General features: G+C 44.3%; 9 protein-coding genes across 9 annotated transcripts; 3 read left to right on the top strand and 6 right to left on the bottom strand. All coding sequences in view use genetic code 12, as the record gives it.

Moving 5' to 3' along the window:
* Positions 1-329: 329 nt before the first annotated feature.
* Positions 330-1,238, bottom strand: HMS1 (Hms1p; the record flags this gene model as incomplete). The annotated part of the gene is made up of 1 exon (XM_001483983.1): positions 330-1,238. One exon carries the CDS (start codon positions 1,236-1,238, stop codon positions 330-332), a length of 909 nt encoding a protein of 302 aa, XP_001484033.2.
* A 66-nt stretch (positions 1,239-1,304) lies between these two features.
* Positions 1,305-2,660, top strand: RMT2 (protein-arginine N5-methyltransferase; the record flags this gene model as incomplete). Its single annotated transcript, XM_001483982.1, has 1 exon — positions 1,305-2,660. The coding sequence occupies one exon, from the start codon at positions 1,305-1,307 to the stop codon at positions 2,658-2,660; it is 1,356 nt and encodes a 451-aa protein (XP_001484032.2).
* A 264-nt stretch (positions 2,661-2,924) lies between these two features.
* On the top strand, positions 2,925-4,277 carry MAS2 (mitochondrial-processing protease subunit alpha; the record flags this gene model as incomplete). The annotated part of the gene is made up of 1 exon (XM_001483981.1): positions 2,925-4,277. One exon carries the CDS (start codon positions 2,925-2,927, stop codon positions 4,275-4,277), a length of 1,353 nt encoding a protein of 450 aa, XP_001484031.1.
* A 56-nt stretch (positions 4,278-4,333) lies between these two features.
* On the bottom strand, positions 4,334-10,189 carry MYO1 (myosin 1; the record flags this gene model as incomplete). The annotated part of the gene is made up of 1 exon (XM_001483980.1): positions 4,334-10,189. One exon carries the CDS (start codon positions 10,187-10,189, stop codon positions 4,334-4,336), a length of 5,856 nt encoding a protein of 1,951 aa, XP_001484030.2.
* A 509-nt stretch (positions 10,190-10,698) lies between these two features.
* On the bottom strand, positions 10,699-11,973 carry CCN1 (Ccn1p; the record flags this gene model as incomplete). Its single annotated transcript, XM_001483979.1, has 1 exon — positions 10,699-11,973. One exon carries the CDS (start codon positions 11,971-11,973, stop codon positions 10,699-10,701), a length of 1,275 nt encoding a protein of 424 aa, XP_001484029.2.
* Positions 11,974-13,078: 1,105 nt separating this feature from the next.
* CCT7 (chaperonin-containing T-complex subunit) lies at positions 13,079-14,707 on the bottom strand (the record flags this gene model as incomplete). Its single annotated transcript, XM_001483978.1, has 1 exon — positions 13,079-14,707. One exon carries the CDS (start codon positions 14,705-14,707, stop codon positions 13,079-13,081), a length of 1,629 nt encoding a protein of 542 aa, XP_001484028.2.
* A 121-nt stretch (positions 14,708-14,828) lies between these two features.
* MRPL36 (mitochondrial 54S ribosomal protein bL31m) lies at positions 14,829-15,311 on the top strand (the record flags this gene model as incomplete). The annotated part of the gene is made up of 1 exon (XM_001483977.1): positions 14,829-15,311. The coding sequence occupies one exon, from the start codon at positions 14,829-14,831 to the stop codon at positions 15,309-15,311; it is 483 nt and encodes a 160-aa protein (XP_001484027.2).
* Positions 15,312-15,332: 21 nt separating this feature from the next.
* On the bottom strand, positions 15,333-17,069 carry PGUG_03407 (tetratricopeptide repeat protein; the record flags this gene model as incomplete). Its single annotated transcript, XM_001483976.1, has 1 exon — positions 15,333-17,069. One exon carries the CDS (start codon positions 17,067-17,069, stop codon positions 15,333-15,335), a length of 1,737 nt encoding a protein of 578 aa, XP_001484026.2.
* Positions 17,070-17,126: 57 nt separating this feature from the next.
* RCY1 (Rcy1p) lies at positions 17,127-19,508 on the bottom strand (the record flags this gene model as incomplete). Its single annotated transcript, XM_001483975.1, has 1 exon — positions 17,127-19,508. One exon carries the CDS (start codon positions 19,506-19,508, stop codon positions 17,127-17,129), a length of 2,382 nt encoding a protein of 793 aa, XP_001484025.2.
* Between the last annotated feature and the right edge of the window lie 15 nt (positions 19,509-19,523).

Here is a 19,523-nt window from a genome sequence, read left to right as displayed (position 1 = left end):
TGGTGGTGATTCCAAGTGACTTTTTCAATTACCCAATGGGCGCCTATTCAATATATATTACACGACGAGCGCACAAAGTCGTCTTACACGCTACGAGCTCGTTCCTGATCATCTGATGCCTGCAGATGTCCTGCGGCTGATCGTACCATGACAATAAGTGGAAGTAGCTTATAGGGGCGGTAAGAGGTCGTATGGCAAGTAGTGGCTGTGGTCTTGACAAGAATTTATGGTGGAATCCCTATCTTCCAGCCTTCAATTCACTTTCTAATTTTGGAGTTCTTGTCACGGCTCGTTTACTCGAATCTTCACTCGTCCGTAACTTTTCTCACTCACTCATCGTCATCCACCCGAAGCCCCATCATGCGCGCCTGCTCTAGTAGTTTCTCTCGTTCCTTCATTATACGGGCATTTTTCAATTTGAGAAACTCGATGTATTCCACCAGTTTTTCAAGTATGGTGCCCTTATTTAATTTTCTGGCGGGCGCAAGTCCTTCTAAGTCTTCGTCGGACCCGCCTGGCTCGTCCTCGTCTTCGTCTGCCTTGACACCGTCTAAAGTACTGCGACGCCGGTAAGCAGCCCGGAGTGCCGGTACACATGCCAGAAGCTCGTCGAAGCGATCGTTGATTTTGTTTCGATAACGCTGTTCAATGATATTGTGTGCCGATCTGCCCGGCACCCGATCCGTGTTCACCTCGCTGGTGCTGGCATGACGACTTTCTGAGCCGCTGCTGCCGGGGTGGCTTCCGTGAGAATCTCGGTGCTCGTGGAAATTTTGCAGCTGAGTAGGTAATCTCCACAGTGTTCTGCTTAATGGTTTATTTTGGGTTATCTGGGATGTCTGGGCAGGCTGGGGCTCCTGTGGCAGTAGACGTGTTTGCGGACTCTGGTCACTCAAGTCCCAGGGCATGTTTGCGGGCCATTGCGGTGATATAGGCTCGAATGGAAATACCGCTCCCAACCCGCCCATGCCAGTCTCTTGGAACATGTCTTCTTTAATCAGCAGTTGCACCCCATTAGACCTTGTATCACGTGCGGCCTGGGTGAGGGTGTTGTTGTCGTCTTCTTGTTTGATATACATGTCTTGATCCAAGACATGGCCAAGGAACCCGTTAGGCATAGCTGACGAATCTAGTGGAGCCGAATATGGAGAAGTACCTACATTGGAGTCATACTGGTCTAGTATATCCTTATCCTTGCCGTCAGGTACGTGATACGAGTACTCATTATTAGAATTCATGCTTGAACTCACCCATGGTCCAACATTGCCTTATACCCAGTAACGGAATTTGCTGCGCACGATCGTATGATTTTGCACCCGCGCGCGCTTCCGTACACCACCAAAGTCATCTCATCACGGAAACACCTTGGTTACCCAATGTCGGCGATGCACGAATTATGCCGGTTTCCGGCACGCCCGGTCACACAAGACTCGCTCGAGGCACTCAGAGCATTCTTGAGGGCTGGAGTGCCTGCCACGTACACCGTGGAAGAGGCGAAAAAGGTCGAGGCAGAAGACGAAAACGGCGGTGCGGCGCCGAGTCCCGAGGTGGAGGTTGCTGGCGATACTACGCCGTTACATGTCATCTGCGCCCATGTGCCAAATGACTTGGCGAAAGAAGAGCTCGAGGTGGTCCTGCAGATGGTGCTGACTCTTTTCGAGTTCGGAGCCGGCTGGAGTCTTGTTGACCCCAATGGCCATACTCCAGGTTGCATTTTGAACAACAGAGGACTTCTGGACACTCAATTGTACCAGCAGATCGTGGACGCGGGGGTAAGAGCGGAGCTTTTGTTGCGCAAGATTAATGACGGCGGGGTGGAATTTTTGGAGGAGATTGACGAAATAGAAGACGAAAATGAAGACGAAAACGAACAAAACGAAAACGAAAACGAACAAAATGAAGTCGAGGACCAAAACGAAAAGAAAGTGGAAGCTTCTACTGCTTCCAATTCACCTGAAGATCCCGCCGGCGATCAAAAAACATACCTCGAGACTCCCTTGGAGTACGCTGGTGACTCGCTCATCACAAAGTCACAAAAAGACGGTGTCATGATGTCGTGGGAAACAGAACTTATGAGACTCGGATGTGAAAGTCTCTTCAGTTCTGCTGAAGAAGAACCAGTAATCCTAAACATAGGGTTTGGAATGGGCATTATTGATACAATGATACAGAACAAGAACCCTCACAAGCACTATATATGTGAGGCCCACCCAGACGTCTTGAAAAAGTTGCGTCAAGACGGTTGGTACGACAAACCTAATGTTGTGGTCCTAGAAGGACGCTGGCAAGAAAAACTCTCTGAACTTTTGTCCAGTGGTGGAGTCTACTTTGACGGCGTCTATTACGACACATTCTCCGAACACTACGAAGACATGCTTGAGCTCTTTGATTTTGTCGTGGGACTTTTGAAGCCTGGTGGAACATTTTCTTTTTTCAATGGCCTCGGGGCTGATAGGAAAGTGGTATACGATGTTTATAAGGCTCTCGTTCCTATAGATCTTGGTGACTATGGCCTTGCTTGCACCTTCAGTAATGTCCCAGTGCCCAAATCCACACTCACAAAAGAGAAGGGAGGAACTTCCGTATGGGATGACGTCAAACGGTCCTATTGGTCTTGTCCCATCTACTACCACCCAGTAATTAGATTCATCAATACTTGACTTTTTGCAGCTTTGAAACCTGTAAATTAGTCGCTCCGCTTATGTAATACACGGTTACAAAGTTCATGAAAATTTCCAGGCTGCAGCTTACTCTTTGCGCCACAATGCTAGCTCGATATGGCAGGTTAAGTCGCCTCCAGAGAGCTAATCTTTCCACAAAAACGTTGAATGCGCCTAATGTACAAATGACAACACTATTGAATGGTGTGAGGGTTGTCACAGACTCAACCCCAGGTCATTTCAGTGCTCTCGGAGCTTACGTCGATGCCCGGTTCTCGATACGAAGATCCTGAAACCCCCGGTTTATCACACATTGTAGACCGTTTAGCATGGAGGTCCACGGAAAAGTACACTGGTGTCGAGATGATAGAGAATTTGACCAAGTTAGGTGGCAATTTTATGTGTTCCGCTCAAAGAGAATCGATGATATACCAAGCATCGGTGTTTAATAAAGACCTCGATAAGATGTTTGACTGCATTTCCCAGACGATTAGGGCCCCAAAGATGACGGACCAGGAGGTGATCGAAACCCTTCAAACTGCAGACTACGAATCGAATGAAATCTCCCACAAATACGATATGTTTCTTCCAGAAGTGTTGCATGCAGCTGCTTATTCAAATAACACTCTTGGTCTCCCACTCTACTGCCCCCCAGATAGAATTTCAGAGATAGGGAGGGACGAGGTGGTTGGATACCATCGTAAGTTTTTCCAGCCTCAAAATACTGTCATCGCCATGGTTGGGGTGGACCACAATCATGCTGTTAATTTAGTACAATCTCAACTAGGTGACTGGAAACGAGCCACAAACGAAACTCCAGAGTTGGGAACCGTTAATTATACCGGCGGAGAGCTCTCGCTTCCATATGAACCACCTATGGCTTCCAACTTGCCAGAACTCTACCATATGCAAATTGCTTTTGAGACCACAGGACTCTTGAATGATGACCTATATGCTCTCGCTACTTTACAGAAGCTTCTAGGTGGTGGTTCTTCGTTCTCAGCCGGTGGTCCCGGAAAGGGAATGTTCTCTAGATTGTACACTCGTGTACTCAACCAATATGCATTCGTCGAAAACTGTTCATGTTTCAACCATTCCTACATCGACTCAGGACTCTTTGGTGTGACTATATCTTGCGCCCCAAATGCTGCTCATGTCATGTCCCAAATCATATGCTTCGAACTTTCCAAATTGTTAGAAAAAGACACCGCTCAAGGTGGCCTTACTGAAAAGGAAGTGAAGAGAGCCAAGAACCAACTCATCAGCTCGCTTCTTATGAATGTAGAAAGCAAGCTCGCTGCTTTAGAGGATTTGGGAAGACAAATACAATGTCAAAACAAGTTGACAAGTGTGGACGAAATGATTGCAAAAATTGAAAAGTTGACTGTCGAAGATCTTCGTCGCACAGCAGAAAAGGTGCTTACGGGAAATGTTGTAACTAAAGGAGTAAGCTCAGGATTACCATCGGTGGTGATGCAAGGTGATAGATCTGCCTTTGGGGATGTCGAGTTTATTTTGCGTCACTTTGGCTTGGGTAAATACAGCTCACCTCCCCTCGAGGAGCCTAGAGAAATCTCCGACTCCGGAAAACCAAAGCGCTTTGGAAGGTGGTTCTGATTATCTCGAAATCTCTACTGCCAGCTTGCGTTGTATAATGTACATAATCTAATCAACTAGATACCAACTTGACTCCGAAGCTGCCTCAATTCGCGTTCCATTCCTTCCATTCTATCCCTCATTTCCTCATTATCACGTTGGGCCGTCTTCAACGCAAGATCCTTCTCCAGACTCTCCGCATGAAGAATATCAAGTGAACTCTTCAAACGATTAACCTGGTTTTGAAATTCGAAATTCTCGTCATTGTATCTCTTACTCAAACTCGACTCGTTCTGAACCTGAATCTCCAATGCTCTTTTAGCTCTCTCGAGCTCTTTGATATTCTTGATGGATTCGTGATGCACGTCCTTGGATGCCTTCAACTCTCTGCTAAGGTCAGCAACCTTTGATTCCCAGTATTTGAGCTGTTCGTTTGTATACAACTTCTCCTCCAATTCATGCACTTTTTGTCCAAGATCTTTAGTCACCTTCTTCAACGACTCATTCTCTTCCGCCGTAACCAAAATCTCTTTGCGCAAGTTCTGAAGTTCCTGGCTTTCCTTTGCAGAAGAGATCTTAGACTGGTTCAATTCCAGTTTGATGCTGTCAGAGACTTCCCTTTGATTGTCCAAATGCTCACGCAAAAGACTCAAGTCACTTCTTGTTTCTTCCAAGGTTGATTTGGTTGCCTCTAGGTCACTCGTTAGTGTCAGAATTTCCTCTTCCAATTCAGCCTTTTTCGACATAAGATTGTCACGCTGAAGTGTTATGTCGGCGATGAGTTCCTTCATAGACACAATTTGTTTCGACAAGTTACCAATCTTCTTGTCTTGCTGGTTCTTTTCGTTATCTAAGACTCTAAGCTTTCTGGTGAGCACCTCATTAGAGTCTTGCAACTCAAGTAAAGCTTTTGTGGACGACTCGAGATCTTCCTCCAATGCCTGCCTTTCACGCTTCAAATCTTCACAGTCAAGAAGAAGGTTTTTGTTCTCCTTGATCAAGCGAGTCTCGGTTTCTGTCTTGAAATGAAGGTCTTTGTGAAGCATGCGAATGTCCTCCTTATACTTTTCCTGTTGTGCTTTGTTCTCATAATTGCGATTGTAATAGTTGAGCTTATCTTTTAGGTCCATTATCATGCTTTTCAACAGTTTGATCTCATGCTCTTTATCACTGATGGTTGTCTCCAAAGCGGAACTCTGCTTTCTGAGGTCCTTCACAATGATTTGAGTAGCCCTGGCTTCTTCTCTTGCTAGATTTAACTTAGTTTTAGCATCCGAAAGTTCTTGCTTGGCTATATCCTCATGCCGCTTTGAAAGCTTGACGGCAGATTCGGATAGTTCTAGCTTTTGGAAATACTCTTCTGACCTCCTCTTGAAGACCTCCACATTCTTGCTCAAATCAGTGTTTCTGCTCAGCACATTTTCATATTTGACTCTGAGTTGGGCAAGCTCATCTTCAAACTTACCCACAGAAGACTTCAATGACAGCCGTTTTGAATCGTATAGCTCGTCCTCAGACTCCTTCAACAACGCTTTAAGTCTCAAGATTTCTGACTTGGACGCTGAGAGCTCCTCTCTGGTCGATTTTAAGGTACGAGTAATATCCCTGTAAATCTTGACAAAATCACTATTGGCACTCACAAGTGTCTTGTTTATCAAGCTCGATCCTCCAAAACTTTCACTTTTTGGGATACTGTCTCGAGAATTATCGAGATCTTGTTCACCTATCCAATTTGCTGCAATCTGCTCAAGCTCTTGAATACGTGCTTGGGATTCCTTGAATTTCCTTTCGTAGTCGTTCGTTGTATCCAGAGAACGAATGGATTGTAGCTTGTTTAACTTCTTTTGTAACTCAATGGCATAATGCTCGGCCTTTTGGTAGTTGCTCTCTGCGTGCTCAAGTTGTGCCTTGAGTGTCTCAACTTCTCGCTCACCATCTTGCCAACTTGAGAGTGATTTTTGTGGTGATTCCCCTATTGCTAACGATCTTCTGTTGAGATACGAATCCTTTCTTGGCGACGGTACTCCTGATGATAATCTTTCCTTCAAAAGACTAATTTCCTCCACAAGACGGCGATTTTCGAACTTTTCTTTACGAAGCAGCGCAGTCAGTTCGTTTAGTTTCAATTTCATACTTGCAAATTCGTCAACAAAAGCAGCATCTGGAGGCTGGTTCTCTTTTGAATTTTCGGAGTTTTGTTGTGACTGTTCAAGCTCGCTCACCTGTTTCCGTAAGCTAATGATTTCGTTGCTGTATGTCGATGTTGTCTTCTTGTTTGTCTCAGCATCCACCGAAAGCCTTTCAATTTGCGACTTCAAGCTATCGTTCTCGTCAGTAGAAGATCTAAGCTTCTTTTGAAGAGACTTGATGTCTTCAAGTGATGCTGCAAGTTGCTCTTGCTGCTTTGATAGGAGAGCCTCGTCTTTCTTTTTTGTCTTAAGTTCTGAGCTCAAAATAGCCATCTCACTTTTTAGTTTCCCAATGTCTGAATCTTTATCCTTAACAGCTTGTTCAAGACGAGATACCTGCTTCTTTAGGTCAGTTTGAGTCGATTCAGCTCTCGTTATCTCACGGCGGAGCCTTTCTTGCTCAGAATCGCTCTTCTTGAGTTCCTTTTCAAGCTCGGAGATCCGCTGCAGCTTCACATTCAAATCACCAGTTTTTTCCTCATAGTCAATGTTCTTCTTTTTCATGATCTCTTCCAAAGACTCTATCTTTGCCAATAAAGAGGAGTTCTCAGTAGCTAGTGTTTTATGCTTTTCACTTGCTTCTCTGAGGTGATCATTCCTTGACTTCATTTCGTCGAGTTCGTCTTGAAGAGTTGCGTGTTTCGACTTGTGGAGCTCTATTTCATCTTTAAGCTGGGTGTTAAACTGCTCAAGATCTGACATTTCTGATTTCGATTCCCGAAAGCCTCTCTCGTGATCATCCTTCATTCGTTTGATTTCCTCCTTGAGTAGGTTGTTTTTGGTCTCGTTTGCCTCGATCTTGCTCTTGAGGGCATTTACAACTTGTGCGTGCTTCTTCTGGTCGCTCTCAGATTCAGCCATGGCTGCTTTTAAAGTCTGAACCTCTTTTTGTGTTTCGGCAAGCTGCTTTTCAAGATTACTTTTCTCCTCAGAGAGCTTTTCCTTTTCTTTCTTCAAGCTCTTCATTTTTGATTCGACGTCTTCTAACCGCAAGGATTTCTTCGCCTCATCTCTTGCCAATTTCTCTAGCTTCTCGTCCTTGCTTTTCACCATTTCTGTAACGTCGATAACCTCTGCCTCGAGTTGTTCCATTCGTTTGCGAAGCTTTTCGTTGTCACTTTCGAGACCAGCTTTCGTCAGTTCCACCTCTTTTAATTTTAAGTTTAGCGACTTCAAGTTGTCGTTCATCTCTTTGGTGTCCAAAACTTTGACAGATTCTTCGAGAAGAGGCTTGACGTGAACAAACAATCTAAACCATGAGTTGTTCTCTCTTGCTTGGTCGAAAGATTTGAATGTTTTCGCAATCACTTGCGATGCTTGAATACGAGCAATTTCCCCTTTAATTGTTTTTCTAGCAAGATTTCCACGAATGACACTTTGGAAAGACGAGAATATACCCTTCAAGCAAAGATCACGAAGCTCTTCAAGTTTACCCAATATACCGTTCTTGAAAAAGATCTTTGTAATACCCACTTTGTAGCATTCGAGATCGAGATCTGTGGCCTTGAGGATTATCTCACAATTGCCTTTAGCATTCTTTGTGAAAACTTCTCGTTTGTTGAGAATCGAGTACCTTTCCAAGAAATCGGCAAAAGTCATTCTGTTCGGATACCCGGCCCGGGTGATTCTGATACCTTCAAGGACACCATTGCATCGTAATTGATGTAATACGAGGGTCTTGTCAAACTTATTTGGCTTTTTGTCAAGATTGGGTAAGATACAACGAACGAAATGAGGCTCGGTCAACTCTAATTGATTCATCAAGGAGGCCAATTGCTCTTTATGTTTCTTAGCTGATGACCTCAGGACAGGCTTCTTCTTGCTTGTGGCTGTGGATGAAACTGCACTTTCGAACAACTGTTTCAAAAATGGATTCTTGGATGTTTTCATGAGGGAGAGCATGTTCTCACTAACGGGGTCAGTGTTCTTTTGGAGCCAGTCGTCAACCTGGTACTCCACATCACCTGCGTAATGTTTCACAATAAAACCGCTCTTAAGTTTATTTTGCTGAAACTTTTCACTCTTACCTCGAGCCCACAGGCTTGCAAGTTTTTCCATGAACATCTTATCGGTAGACTTTGGCATGATGCAGGCTTCATCAAGAATCTGAAGGATTCCCGCAGGGTTTCGCTTCTCTATCAAATCAATCGTCGGTTGAAGATCTTGTCCAAAGTCAATGAACTCCCATTGAATATCCTCGCGTAGATATTCACTTTGTTCTAAAATGAAAGAGTGATGGTTGAAGAATTGTTGCAACTTTTCGTTTGTGTAATTGATGCATAGTTGCTCGAAGGAGTTGTTTTCGAAGATTTCAAATCCTGCAATGTCGAGGACTCCGATAAAATTCATTTGGTCGTTGGATGGATCGAATTGCAAGTTCTGGTTGATCCGATCGATAATGTACTGGAATATCCTTTCGTAAAGATATTTAGCAAATGCGTCTATGGTAAACTTGGCTTCTGACGCTTTCTTCAGTTTTTGCATAACCTCACGGCCGGCTCGAACTTTGGGATGGAGCATATTTTCACTAAGATCCAGCTTCGAGATGCCCAAGAGTTCAGCCACGATATCCACAGGAGAGCCGCTACTGAAGGTAGCCTGTTCTGACGTCCATGAGGTAAAATCAAGATTTCCCATGTGTAGTATTGCTGCAAGAGTCGAGAACAAGTCGTCGGTTTCCTCGGTTGTAAATTCCATTATCTTGAGAGAGTCAGTAAGCTGCATGAACTCTTTCTTGTCGTCAGTTTTTGGGATGTTAACATTGGGATGAGACAAGTACCGAAACTGGGACAAGTCACGACTCAACTTGAGTTTCGTTAAGAGAGTCTGGTCCGCGCCTTTAAGGAATTGATAGAAGATATGGTAGTTTCGTTCTTCGGCAGCTTGGGTCACGACTCTGGACTTTTCAAGAAGATAGTAGTCTATGGTGGCACCACTAATTGAACCTTGAGACGAAAAGTAGATCTTGATGAACTTTCCAAACCGCGAGGAGTTGTTATTCTTGATGGTCTTAGCATTACCAAAGCTCTCAAGTATGGGATTCGCCTGCAATATCTTTGTGTCAATGGATGGATGGACCGTTGAGGCTTCGCTAGAGCTCAGCGACGGCGCTCTTCTGTTTGTGGTTGAAGAGAGGTACTGGATGATTCTTTTGGTATTCTCGGTCTTACCAGCACCACTCTCTCCCGTGACCAAAATCGACTGGTCCTTTTTGTTGGCAAGGAGATTTTTGAAGGTGTTCTCAGCTGTAGCGAAAATATGAGGAGCCGGAACTGAGTTATCAATGGCCATTGGCGGTTGTGGAGACGAGGATAACGCTGAAGAAAGCGACATTGAGGAGGGTGAGCGCTGGGACTTTGAAGGTTGAGTCTGGTATTGCTTGAGCATAGCATCCTCGTAGATCGGCAACACCTTATAGGGGTTAATGGCTACCAAAAAAAGTCCCGAATAGGTATATATAAGGTCGTCGTTATAACGTAGAAACAAGTTGTAAACCACAGAAGGCTCGTTCAAATGGGTGAGTTCGGCCATATCGTCACATTTATTGAATTTGGGAGGATTACAGTTCTCCAAAGTTTTACTTTCAACTTCGAGAATGGATTCTTGGCTTCCATTTTTGACGACTTTTACTCGACACTTTCCATCGGAAAGATAATCTGTGATGTAACCTTTATCGAAAAAATTGTTCCCATCGGGTACCCATACCCAATTTTTGTCGCTGAAGCCGTCGTCGTCAGCGGGCATGATTGTAAAGTATAGGGATGATCTGGCTGTGTTTGTTGTATCAGAAGAGAGCGTACAGGATGCGTGCAGGAAAAAGGTAAACAATGAGTCGCGTAATGGTGTACGGGTGCAGAGAAGGTACCAAGAAGAGAGATAGAAGCCTTCAGGTTTTGGCTGATCCGATAGTTTTGGGTGTAAGCTGCAACAGAAAAGACGAAGGATTAGCAATTTTGGTGAAATTACCGATTCTCGCTCATGGAGCTATTTCAGCTAGAAATTATTCAAGCTACAAAAAAAATTGAGTTGTCGCAATTCCAGAATGCTTCACTTAGCTGTCAAGTGCGTTCTTGACAATATCTTCTCTTGTCTATTTTTGAATCTTTTATGTTTGGTTGTCCTAGAGAAAACTTGTACTGCACGAAACGGAACCCTGTGCAACCGTCCGAAATAGGAAATATGGTTGCGAAAAGCACGCGACGCACAGTGGGTAGAGCAGAGTTAGATGTTGGGGTATTCTGTATTACTTTTATTTAAGGGTAGTATGCAAAGTTGGAAGCGATTTGGGGCGAAATTTGCTTGGGCGTATACGCATATAACTGGCCCAGTCCCGGTGTATGCAAAGGAGGTGATGAGGATGGCACTTCTGAGAAAATTGATCTCGATGTGGATGGTGGGGTGATTGGGGTCATGTTGTCGATGCTGAGAGAATTTCTCTTGGGTCCAGTGACATAAGTCAATCCCAAGAAATAATCAGCTACTGCAGTCATGGAGGCATCAGAAGGATTAAAGTCGTCACCTAATGTTTCCGTAAGTGCGCTGTTACGTATGATAAAGTTCTGAACCACCTGGAGGACACCAAGCGCCTTGTACTTGGTCGACAACACATCGGTGATGTTTTTTAATGCGTATGCGAATAAAAGGGTGATTTTGCGAAGATTGTCGATTGTTCCATTGTCAAATCCACTCAAAAACGCACCCACGACTTCAGGACTCAGGTTTTCGTTGGAGGGTTGCTGGCGCCGGAGCAGAGCAATCATACGTTCCAATTGTCTTGCGGCGTTGGGAATTTGGAGCATGGAGCACGCAATGACATTGGCAGTAGCGGCCACCTGCGACGTTTGAAACTCGAGGAAGTCGCGGTGGTATAATGAGAGCTCACAGAGGAAGCGGGTCACTGCTGTCACTGCCGAATTGAGCGAGTTGGGACCGTCTGAATTCTGGCGGGTGTAGCGCTGCGGAGTTCCCTCGGCGTCTTCGATGAAGTATTGTACGGAAAGTTGGAGGCATTCCTCAAGTGTGGGACGACCAAGCGCCCATTCCAATGTCGACAAGATGTGTCTTTCCATCTGCACGAACATTTCTTCATCGTAAGCGTTGCGGCACATAATCGACAATTCTTTGAGAGTAGGCACCCGAGACTTTTTGTCCTCGTATTTGGCAGCGATCCACAAAGCCGTGCACCCCACCAACTGGTAGTGGCGCTTGAACACGATTCTCTTGGCGCAATATCGATCAACGACGTTGAAACACCGAAAGAGAGTTTGGGGTTGAAGTTTGAAAGACGCATGAAGTTCCACGATGAAGTCGAGAAGAAAGGGACGCATAAACCATTGAATTTCCGGTTGCAAATCAATCATGGCTGGGTTGATATCACTGGAAGCTTCCAAGTGGGCAAGAGCATCACATATATCCGGTTTGTATTCTTCCACAAGTTTTTTGTTTGCACGAGCCTCCAAGAGCTCAAGTACTACAGGATATTGCCGAGGTTGTCTGGGAGGAGGACCATAGCGACGGGGTTCATTCATGTTACCAGAACGTGAACTTTAATTGGAGGAAGGGATGAACCGGCAAAGGATAGCGGAGCAAGGATAGTGGAAGCAAAAGATGCCGATAGAAGGATAGCAAGAAGTACCACCAGAATACACAAATAAACGAATGACTAGGACTGAGTTAGAGTCCAAAGGATTCCAGTGACTACTTCAACGAAAAAAATTATAGCTATAAGAACCAAGGCAGTTTTCTCCACCACACTGCATTGCAGACAGGGCCGGTTTTATATAAGCTGCGGTAAAACGCGACCATGTCGCGTTTGTTCCACAGTCGCGGCGCCGCGATTCGCGCACCAGGAGGAAGGAACACCCAGGCGTGCACAAAGGCTAGAACGAAGTCACGATGGGTGCGGCACGGTACGCTGGAAGCGGGGGGGAACGCCAAATGGGCTTCTTGAGGAGCCAATGGCACGTGGAACGCTTTGTGGAACCTTTGTGGAACACTCTGTGAACACTTTGTGGAAGTGCTGCAAATCCGTGTCCTGCAGACTACCGTTGCTAGGTTCTGTCTGGCATCCCTGTGAGCCGCGAGCAACTTAACTTTTGTGAAAATTAACAAATTTAAATTAAGATGTTGGACTGTCTGTGTGGGTAGTGTTTAAAAAACACTCAATTCTTAGGTGCTTTTAGCAATTGTGACGTCGAAACTAACAAGTAGCTACAGCTCCATGGTGGTGAATGCACGCCAGCCGCATTTCCAGCCGCACGGCCTTCGCGCAGACGAAGATGGCGATGCGCATCGCGAAATGGAGAATGGACTGGTAGAGCCGTGACGGTAGCAATTGCTGGCAAGGGATGAACCATTGATTGTTGGTGGTTGCAGATGCGACATGGAGAGAAACTGTAATCTGTGGAGTATTGTAATTTATTGATTCTTGTAGACTATAGTAGATAGTTGATTATATGATTATAGTAGATGATCGTGAATTTATTGATAATTGTAATTTGGAACATTTGCGACATATCAAAATTCGATTTCATCCAACTCATGTACGTCCGTATGCTTACTTTCTTTTGCTAATTCGTTTGCTTTCTACTTCTTCGTTGCTTTCCACTATTTTTTTTGCAGCCATCTATTATACTAAAAAGCTCCCCGTCCCCGTCCTTGCGGCTGCTGCTCAGGCTCCTCATTCTTGATGGTCTCATCAACAGACAAGAGCAACGAAGCTGCTTCGGTGGCAGATTCAAGCGCATTGATCTTCACCAATGCTGGTTCCCAAATAAAATTATTCATATTGTTACCCACGGTTTCTCTTTGAAAGTCAACTCCATGCCACATCTCTCCCTTAGCATGAGCACTCCGCAATTTGTTGAGAAGTTCAATGCCATCAAATCCAGCATTTTCACATAATTGACGTGGAATCACCTCCAATGCCTTCGCGAATGCAGCTACAATCAACTGCTGCTTGCCAGCAATAGTACGGGCATAGTCACGAAGATACTTGGACAACTCCATCTCAATGGCTCCTCCTCCAGCCACAACCGAGTTATGACTAACTGCTCTCTTGACAATCATAATTGCATCATGTAATGATCTCTCAACTTCTGCAATGACTTGCTCGGCACCTCCACGTAATATGAGGGTACATGTTCTGGCTTCAGGACACCCTTTAAAGACATTGTATCTTTCGGATCCCACTTGCACTTCTTCAAACAACTCACAGGTTCCCAAATCCTTCTCAGATATGTTGGAACATGTCAGTTGTATGCTTCCTCCAACTGCCTTGATCACTCTTTCCATGTCTTCGTTGGCTACTCTTCCCGCACAAAAGATATCTCTATCGGCAAAATACTGGGTCGCCAAGTCTCCAATGGGCAATTTAGACAACACAATGTTAGCACCACTGGCTTCAATAGCCTCCAATTTGTTGAGAATGATCTTCCACTCGGCATCGACGATATCTTGGTAATCCTTGACTTGCTCGACTCGGACTTCAGCGTTATCCTTTTCACTCTTCAACTCGAGCTCAACGTTCAAGTTTAAGATCTTGGGGTTCTTGAACTTCTTGGGTTGCTGCTCAAAACCAGCGTATGAAAATGTCTTCTTGAATGCTACCCCGTTGATGTACATGGAGTCTTCCATACCACCTCCAGGAACCTTCTTCACTCCGATCATATTCTCGTCAAGATCATTCTGATCCAAACATAAAACGGCATCAACAACCATCTTTGTAAAGAAATCCGAGTTTTTAGCAATGAGTTTTGACGACATGGCAGTCTTGGCACAACGTTCGAGTAATTGACGAAACTCATCGGCATCGTCTCTCTTCACCTCCACAGCAATTTCCTTCACCTTGCTCACAGCAAGATCGCAAGCTCTTCTCAAACCCCTTATTATAAGATTGGACGAAATTCCATCTTCTATGAAAGTTTTCGATTCCTTCAACAATTCTCCGGCAAGAATGGTGACCGACGTGGTACCATCACCGACCTCAGCGTCCTGCGCACGCGAGATATCCACCAACATCTTAGCTGCTGGGTGAACTATATCCAAAAGTTTGAGAATTGTGGCACCATCGTTGGATATAGTAGCTTTTCCATTGGATCCAACGATTAGAATGTCCGATCCAAATGGTCCCAACGTTGGTTTCAAGGTGTCCTGAATGGCCAAGCACGCATTTATATTGTTGATGATTTGTCCCCTACCCTGGGAGGCATCAGTTCCTTCTTTAAGCACCACAATAGTGGGTGTTTGTGTGGAGAACGACATGGACTAGGTAACTGGACTTGTGTCTCTAATTCTCACCATTTGAAAAATTTCGATGTGCGAAAACCGACAGTCTCACCATCGAAGACCAAGCACACTTTAGTCTTACCGATTTCTTGTCACAATGTTTAGGGTCAGCGGCGTCTTTCTGAAACCCCCCACGCTCACCTTCTCCCGTGGCATAGCCATGAAGGGTGACGTACACTTGTCGGGCCGCAGAGTCATGAAAAAAATCAAAATGGGAAAAGCCAGACCAACGATTTTTCACCAGTTCGAAACATTAGTGGAGCTCAGCGATGGGTCTGTAATCAGGCGAAGGTCACAGGCGCCCAAGGATGAGATCAGAATGATCAGTGATCAGCGTAATAGCACCTTGTGGAATCCTCATCGGTCCGACTTGGTGACAGTGGACCCCAATGCTACTGGAAAGGTCAACAAATTTAGACAAAGATACGCTGCTTTTGGCCAAGAAGAACCAACAAATGAAGTGGGCGAGAAACAGGGCAAAAAACAGGATGATTTTGTCGACTTGATGGGTGAAAACGTCACCGAGGTAGCTAGTGGTGGTAAGCTTCAGAACAAGAAGGAGAACAAAAAGAAGAAATGAGTTACATGTATATAGTGTCATTTAATCCGTATTTAAAGACAATCGTTCCACATAGTCGCTGTTGTAATCTTGTATGATGCTGATGATATCTTGTGCAAACGCTCCAACCGCTCTCATCTCTGCAAATGCCCATTTGACGGTACTATGGTCCTCCTCTCCTATGCCTGACAACATTAAGTGCTGCAAACACTTGAGCTTAGCGGTCTCTCTAAGCTTTAAACTGGGATATAATGGAGCCAATTGTCCAAGGCTAAACCGCTTGTAGTGACCAGAACTGTACCTCATATAGAACCTCTTGGCTGATCTTAAACCTGAAGATCGATGTATATGCATAAGGGCCACATAAAACAACTCATTGACAACATTGCCGTCTTGCGAGCTTTGAATGACCCTTGAGGCAAGTTCTAGTATTCCAAAGTCGTCATTTCCACTGGTTAAAACATGATCTACGAGCCTGACATAGCCTAGCGCAGTTACGTTCAGATCCATTCGCCTTAGAATGGTGAGCGCATCTTCAACTCGGTCAAGCCGTATGAGCGTGCTGACCATATTGCTCATATCTTCGAGTGTTAATTTGAAATCAGCTCGCATTATAGTTTGTGTGATACGCTGTGCTCGATTAAAATCGTTTTGATCGCAAAACTGTTGTAATAATGCTGAAAGAGCTCGCCGACTAAGTGGAGACTTGAGCGTTCGTGTCATGGCTCTCAGCTGGTCTGGACGTCCCATAGTGGAGTATAGTTTGACAAGGACGTCCACAAGCTCTTTAGGAGGTGATTTCGAGTCAATTCTGGTTAAAACCGATTTAGCTAGTGTCCAGTTATTGTCCTGTGAATGCTCATTCATGTACTCAAGAAGAGCACTCGTTGACGTGGGTGCTGTCTCTGATTGAATCTCATTCCATATCCTAACAGCTGCCCTCACGTTGTGGTAATTCAAGTTCTCGAGAACTAGTTGAGTTAAGGTTTCGTCTAGGGTGCCATCTCTCTTTTGTGTTTGTGAAAAGTACTTCTCAGCAATCAAATTAGCCATATAGGGGCATGCAGGTAGACTCATGGCATAGTCAATAGCAGCCTTATAGTCGTGTGCTGATATGAGTGAGGCATTGGCTTCAACCAACACCAATATTGTATATGCATTGTAGGTATCCGTATCCCTCGTAGAAACTGAAAGGGCTCGAATAATCGCTGATATGGTGGTTTTACGTCCAGTCACCCCATATTGACCACAACTTACCAAGAACGAAGCAGCCAAAATAGGATCTCCACTGTAAACTGTCTCGAGAAGAATCAAGTCATATAATGATCCACGAAGCTTATTCTGTGGAACTTGATGAGTCTGTTTCAATGCAATAATCGCTTTTGTAGATAACACACCACATGCCTTCATGTGTTCAAGGTACATCAAAACCGATTTGAAGTCGTTTTTTGCCATAAGATCCATTAGCAGTTGAAGTATTAATGCACGAATAGACCTTGAAACTCGATATTTTCCTAAAATGAAATCACCAGTGTTCCTGCTGACCCGCGGGTACACCAACAAATCACTTATCAAGTTTTCCCTCGATTCTTGGTACTGTTTGAAGCAGGCAAAGGCTGATAAACTGTATTTCTGAGGCTCTCTCAACACCATTTCGGTATCATAAAGACGATCCAATGCACTTGTGGATCCCTTGTTATCGACCGCGGCAGTAAACGAGCGTAGTCGTTGCTTAAAAGTGCCAGGGATGTACCCATTCCGAGATAATCGGCGGAACATGGGGAAGCATCGTACGAAAGAATCTGATGTTCATCGAGAAACACACCCATACACCCACTATGCAATCAGACAGTCTCCTAACCCCAAGCCATACATTACCTTTTCGACGTCTTTTTTCACCACCAACCAGTCTTTACGTCTCTGAACAAACTCGTAGATTTCCTCTTGGTTGAAAATACCATTGAATTTGGATAAGTCACTCACAAGCTTACCAATGGCTTTGGAATCTTCTCCGCTAATCAAGTAGAGATTTCCAACTTTCTTTAGAGATTGGAATAATGGAAGCACCATTTTTTTGTTAGTTTTAATGTGAGTGAGAATGAAATCATAGTAGAGATTGAGGTCAGCAATCACATTGATGGCTCCAGAAACAGAAACCACCAGATTTTTAAGCGATTTCACAATTGCCTGAAAGAACCGTTCTGCAATTTCCTGTTGAAAGACTTCCACTACCGACTTTTCGGCGCAGTCAACTAGGACGTCGAAATTTTGATCCAAGATATCCACAACTTTTCTAGCAGCCTTTGTGGGACCTTCAAATACAAAATTGGGAGGAGGATCGTAATCGGCAGCTGTGCGCTCATTCTGGAAGGTATTTTCAATTTGTGCCACAAGAATTTCGATACCTATATTCAATCCTGTGGCCACATAGTTATCCACAACACCTTCCAACTTGTTCTTTTTTTGAAGCGAAGGGTTAAGAATAGAGTTTTCATGGGCAATGATCTTCTTAGCTCTCATTTCTTGCTTGTAGAAAATGTCTATCATTTGGATCATCAAATCGGCCATGTTGATTAGCTCGTAAAAGAGAATGAGAGGCTCTTCTTGTCCAACAATATTATTGGTTTCTTTCGCAACTTCCTTCACCTTGGAGCTGCTGTAGGTTCCCAAGTAACGAAGGGCTTTGTCGAATCCTGGCTTGAGATGGTCGTTTCCAATCGCCTCGATGGCGGTAATAAATAGTTCTTGCATGGAAGCAAAGAAATCGTTGCGTAATGCTGCAATGGTATAGTCTCTAAATTTTAAAAGATGATTGAGGGAGATTTTGGCATCATTGAGTATGGTGGTTGCAACTTCCAAACTAAGTGTGGTACCCAACAGTTTGATGTTTTCGGAAAGGATCTTCACCTTTGCCTGCACTTCTGAGTAGTTTTCCTTTTCTTCAGTTTCAGCATTTGTCTTGGATGAACCCGTTATCGTGAACACTTTTCGAAAACTCGTCAACAAATCGTTCTTGGACTCCAAACGAACGTGCTGCAAAATGTTGTTTGTGGTTTCTTCCTCTCGCTTGATAATCGAGGCTTTCCACTCGTCAATGCACTCTTGAGCATTGTTACGAAACACCAGCAATTCTTCTCGCATATACTCCACTGCCACGGACTCATACGCCATATCGATCAATTCTCTAACCAAATGACCGTATGAGGGACCCATGTTCTCGCATGGCTTCAATTTTGTTATGAGAGTAGTTGTCAACTGCTCGTATAGCATCGGACACATTGTTAAATATAACTTCTTTTTCCTTGACGCTTCGATGATAGATATGAAAATGTCCGTCAAGTGGTTTGCAATAAGCTCCTCGCAAACCTTGAACATCATGGGAACTTTTGGAGGAAACAATTGATCTATAATCTCTGCTTCTTTATTGAAGATCTCGGCTATCTTCTCTATTATATCATCGAAAAACTGTGGGTTGATAGTGTACAGAAGTGCCTCGTCGTCGGCAATTGTAAAAGCCTTTTCAGCGTCGAACGACTCCAGATTGAGCATACCTTCGTTATTGTCCAATATTGTCTTTTGAATGAAAAAATCAATGATGGTTTGGTCATTTTGTAAGTCGACAAGTACGTCTACAAACTTGCCAGCCTTTTCGTAGTCGCCGAGATCAAAGTGGATCTCAAGCTCACGTAGAAGAGCGTTCTCGAAAATCTCGATTAAAAGGCTAATTTTGTCTCTGATGGTTGTTCGTGAGCCGTCGTCGTAGTCTATATTATTGAAGCGGAGCAAATTCCGGAGAATAAGAGACTGCTGCTGAGGCGTGGTAAAGTCCTTGAACAATTTTAGCTTGTCGTATGGTTTATTAGAGGCCAAATCGTAATAATACGTGGCCAATGCTTTGTAGATTGAGATTACTTGTGACCGTGCAAGCTTTGGTACTTTGTAGATTGTGTCCATACAAGTCAAAGGATTCGACAATTCTCGTGGGAGCACGATATGACCGTCTCCAGGATCAATAGCAGTGTTCCACAAGTTCATTTCCTTGAGTTTTCCAACCCATAGATTGTGATTTCGAACAGCTTTATAGGTATTTCGAGATACTTGAGCAAACGATAATAGGTCCTTTATGGGCAAGTATTTGGCAATATTGCGTGCCACCGAGAGAGGCATCACCTGGGGGTTATATGCGTCGATGTCATTATTCCAGATAACTTTTGACATGCTGGCGCACTCAGA

The sequence above is a fragment of the Meyerozyma guilliermondii genome, genomic scaffold, assembly GCF_000149425.1.
Source record: "Meyerozyma guilliermondii ATCC 6260 scaffold_4 genomic scaffold, whole genome shotgun sequence".
NCBI classification, from domain to species: domain Eukaryota; kingdom Fungi; phylum Ascomycota; class Pichiomycetes; order Serinales; family Debaryomycetaceae; genus Meyerozyma; species Meyerozyma guilliermondii.
This window is presented reverse-complemented; position numbering and strand designations above follow the sequence as displayed.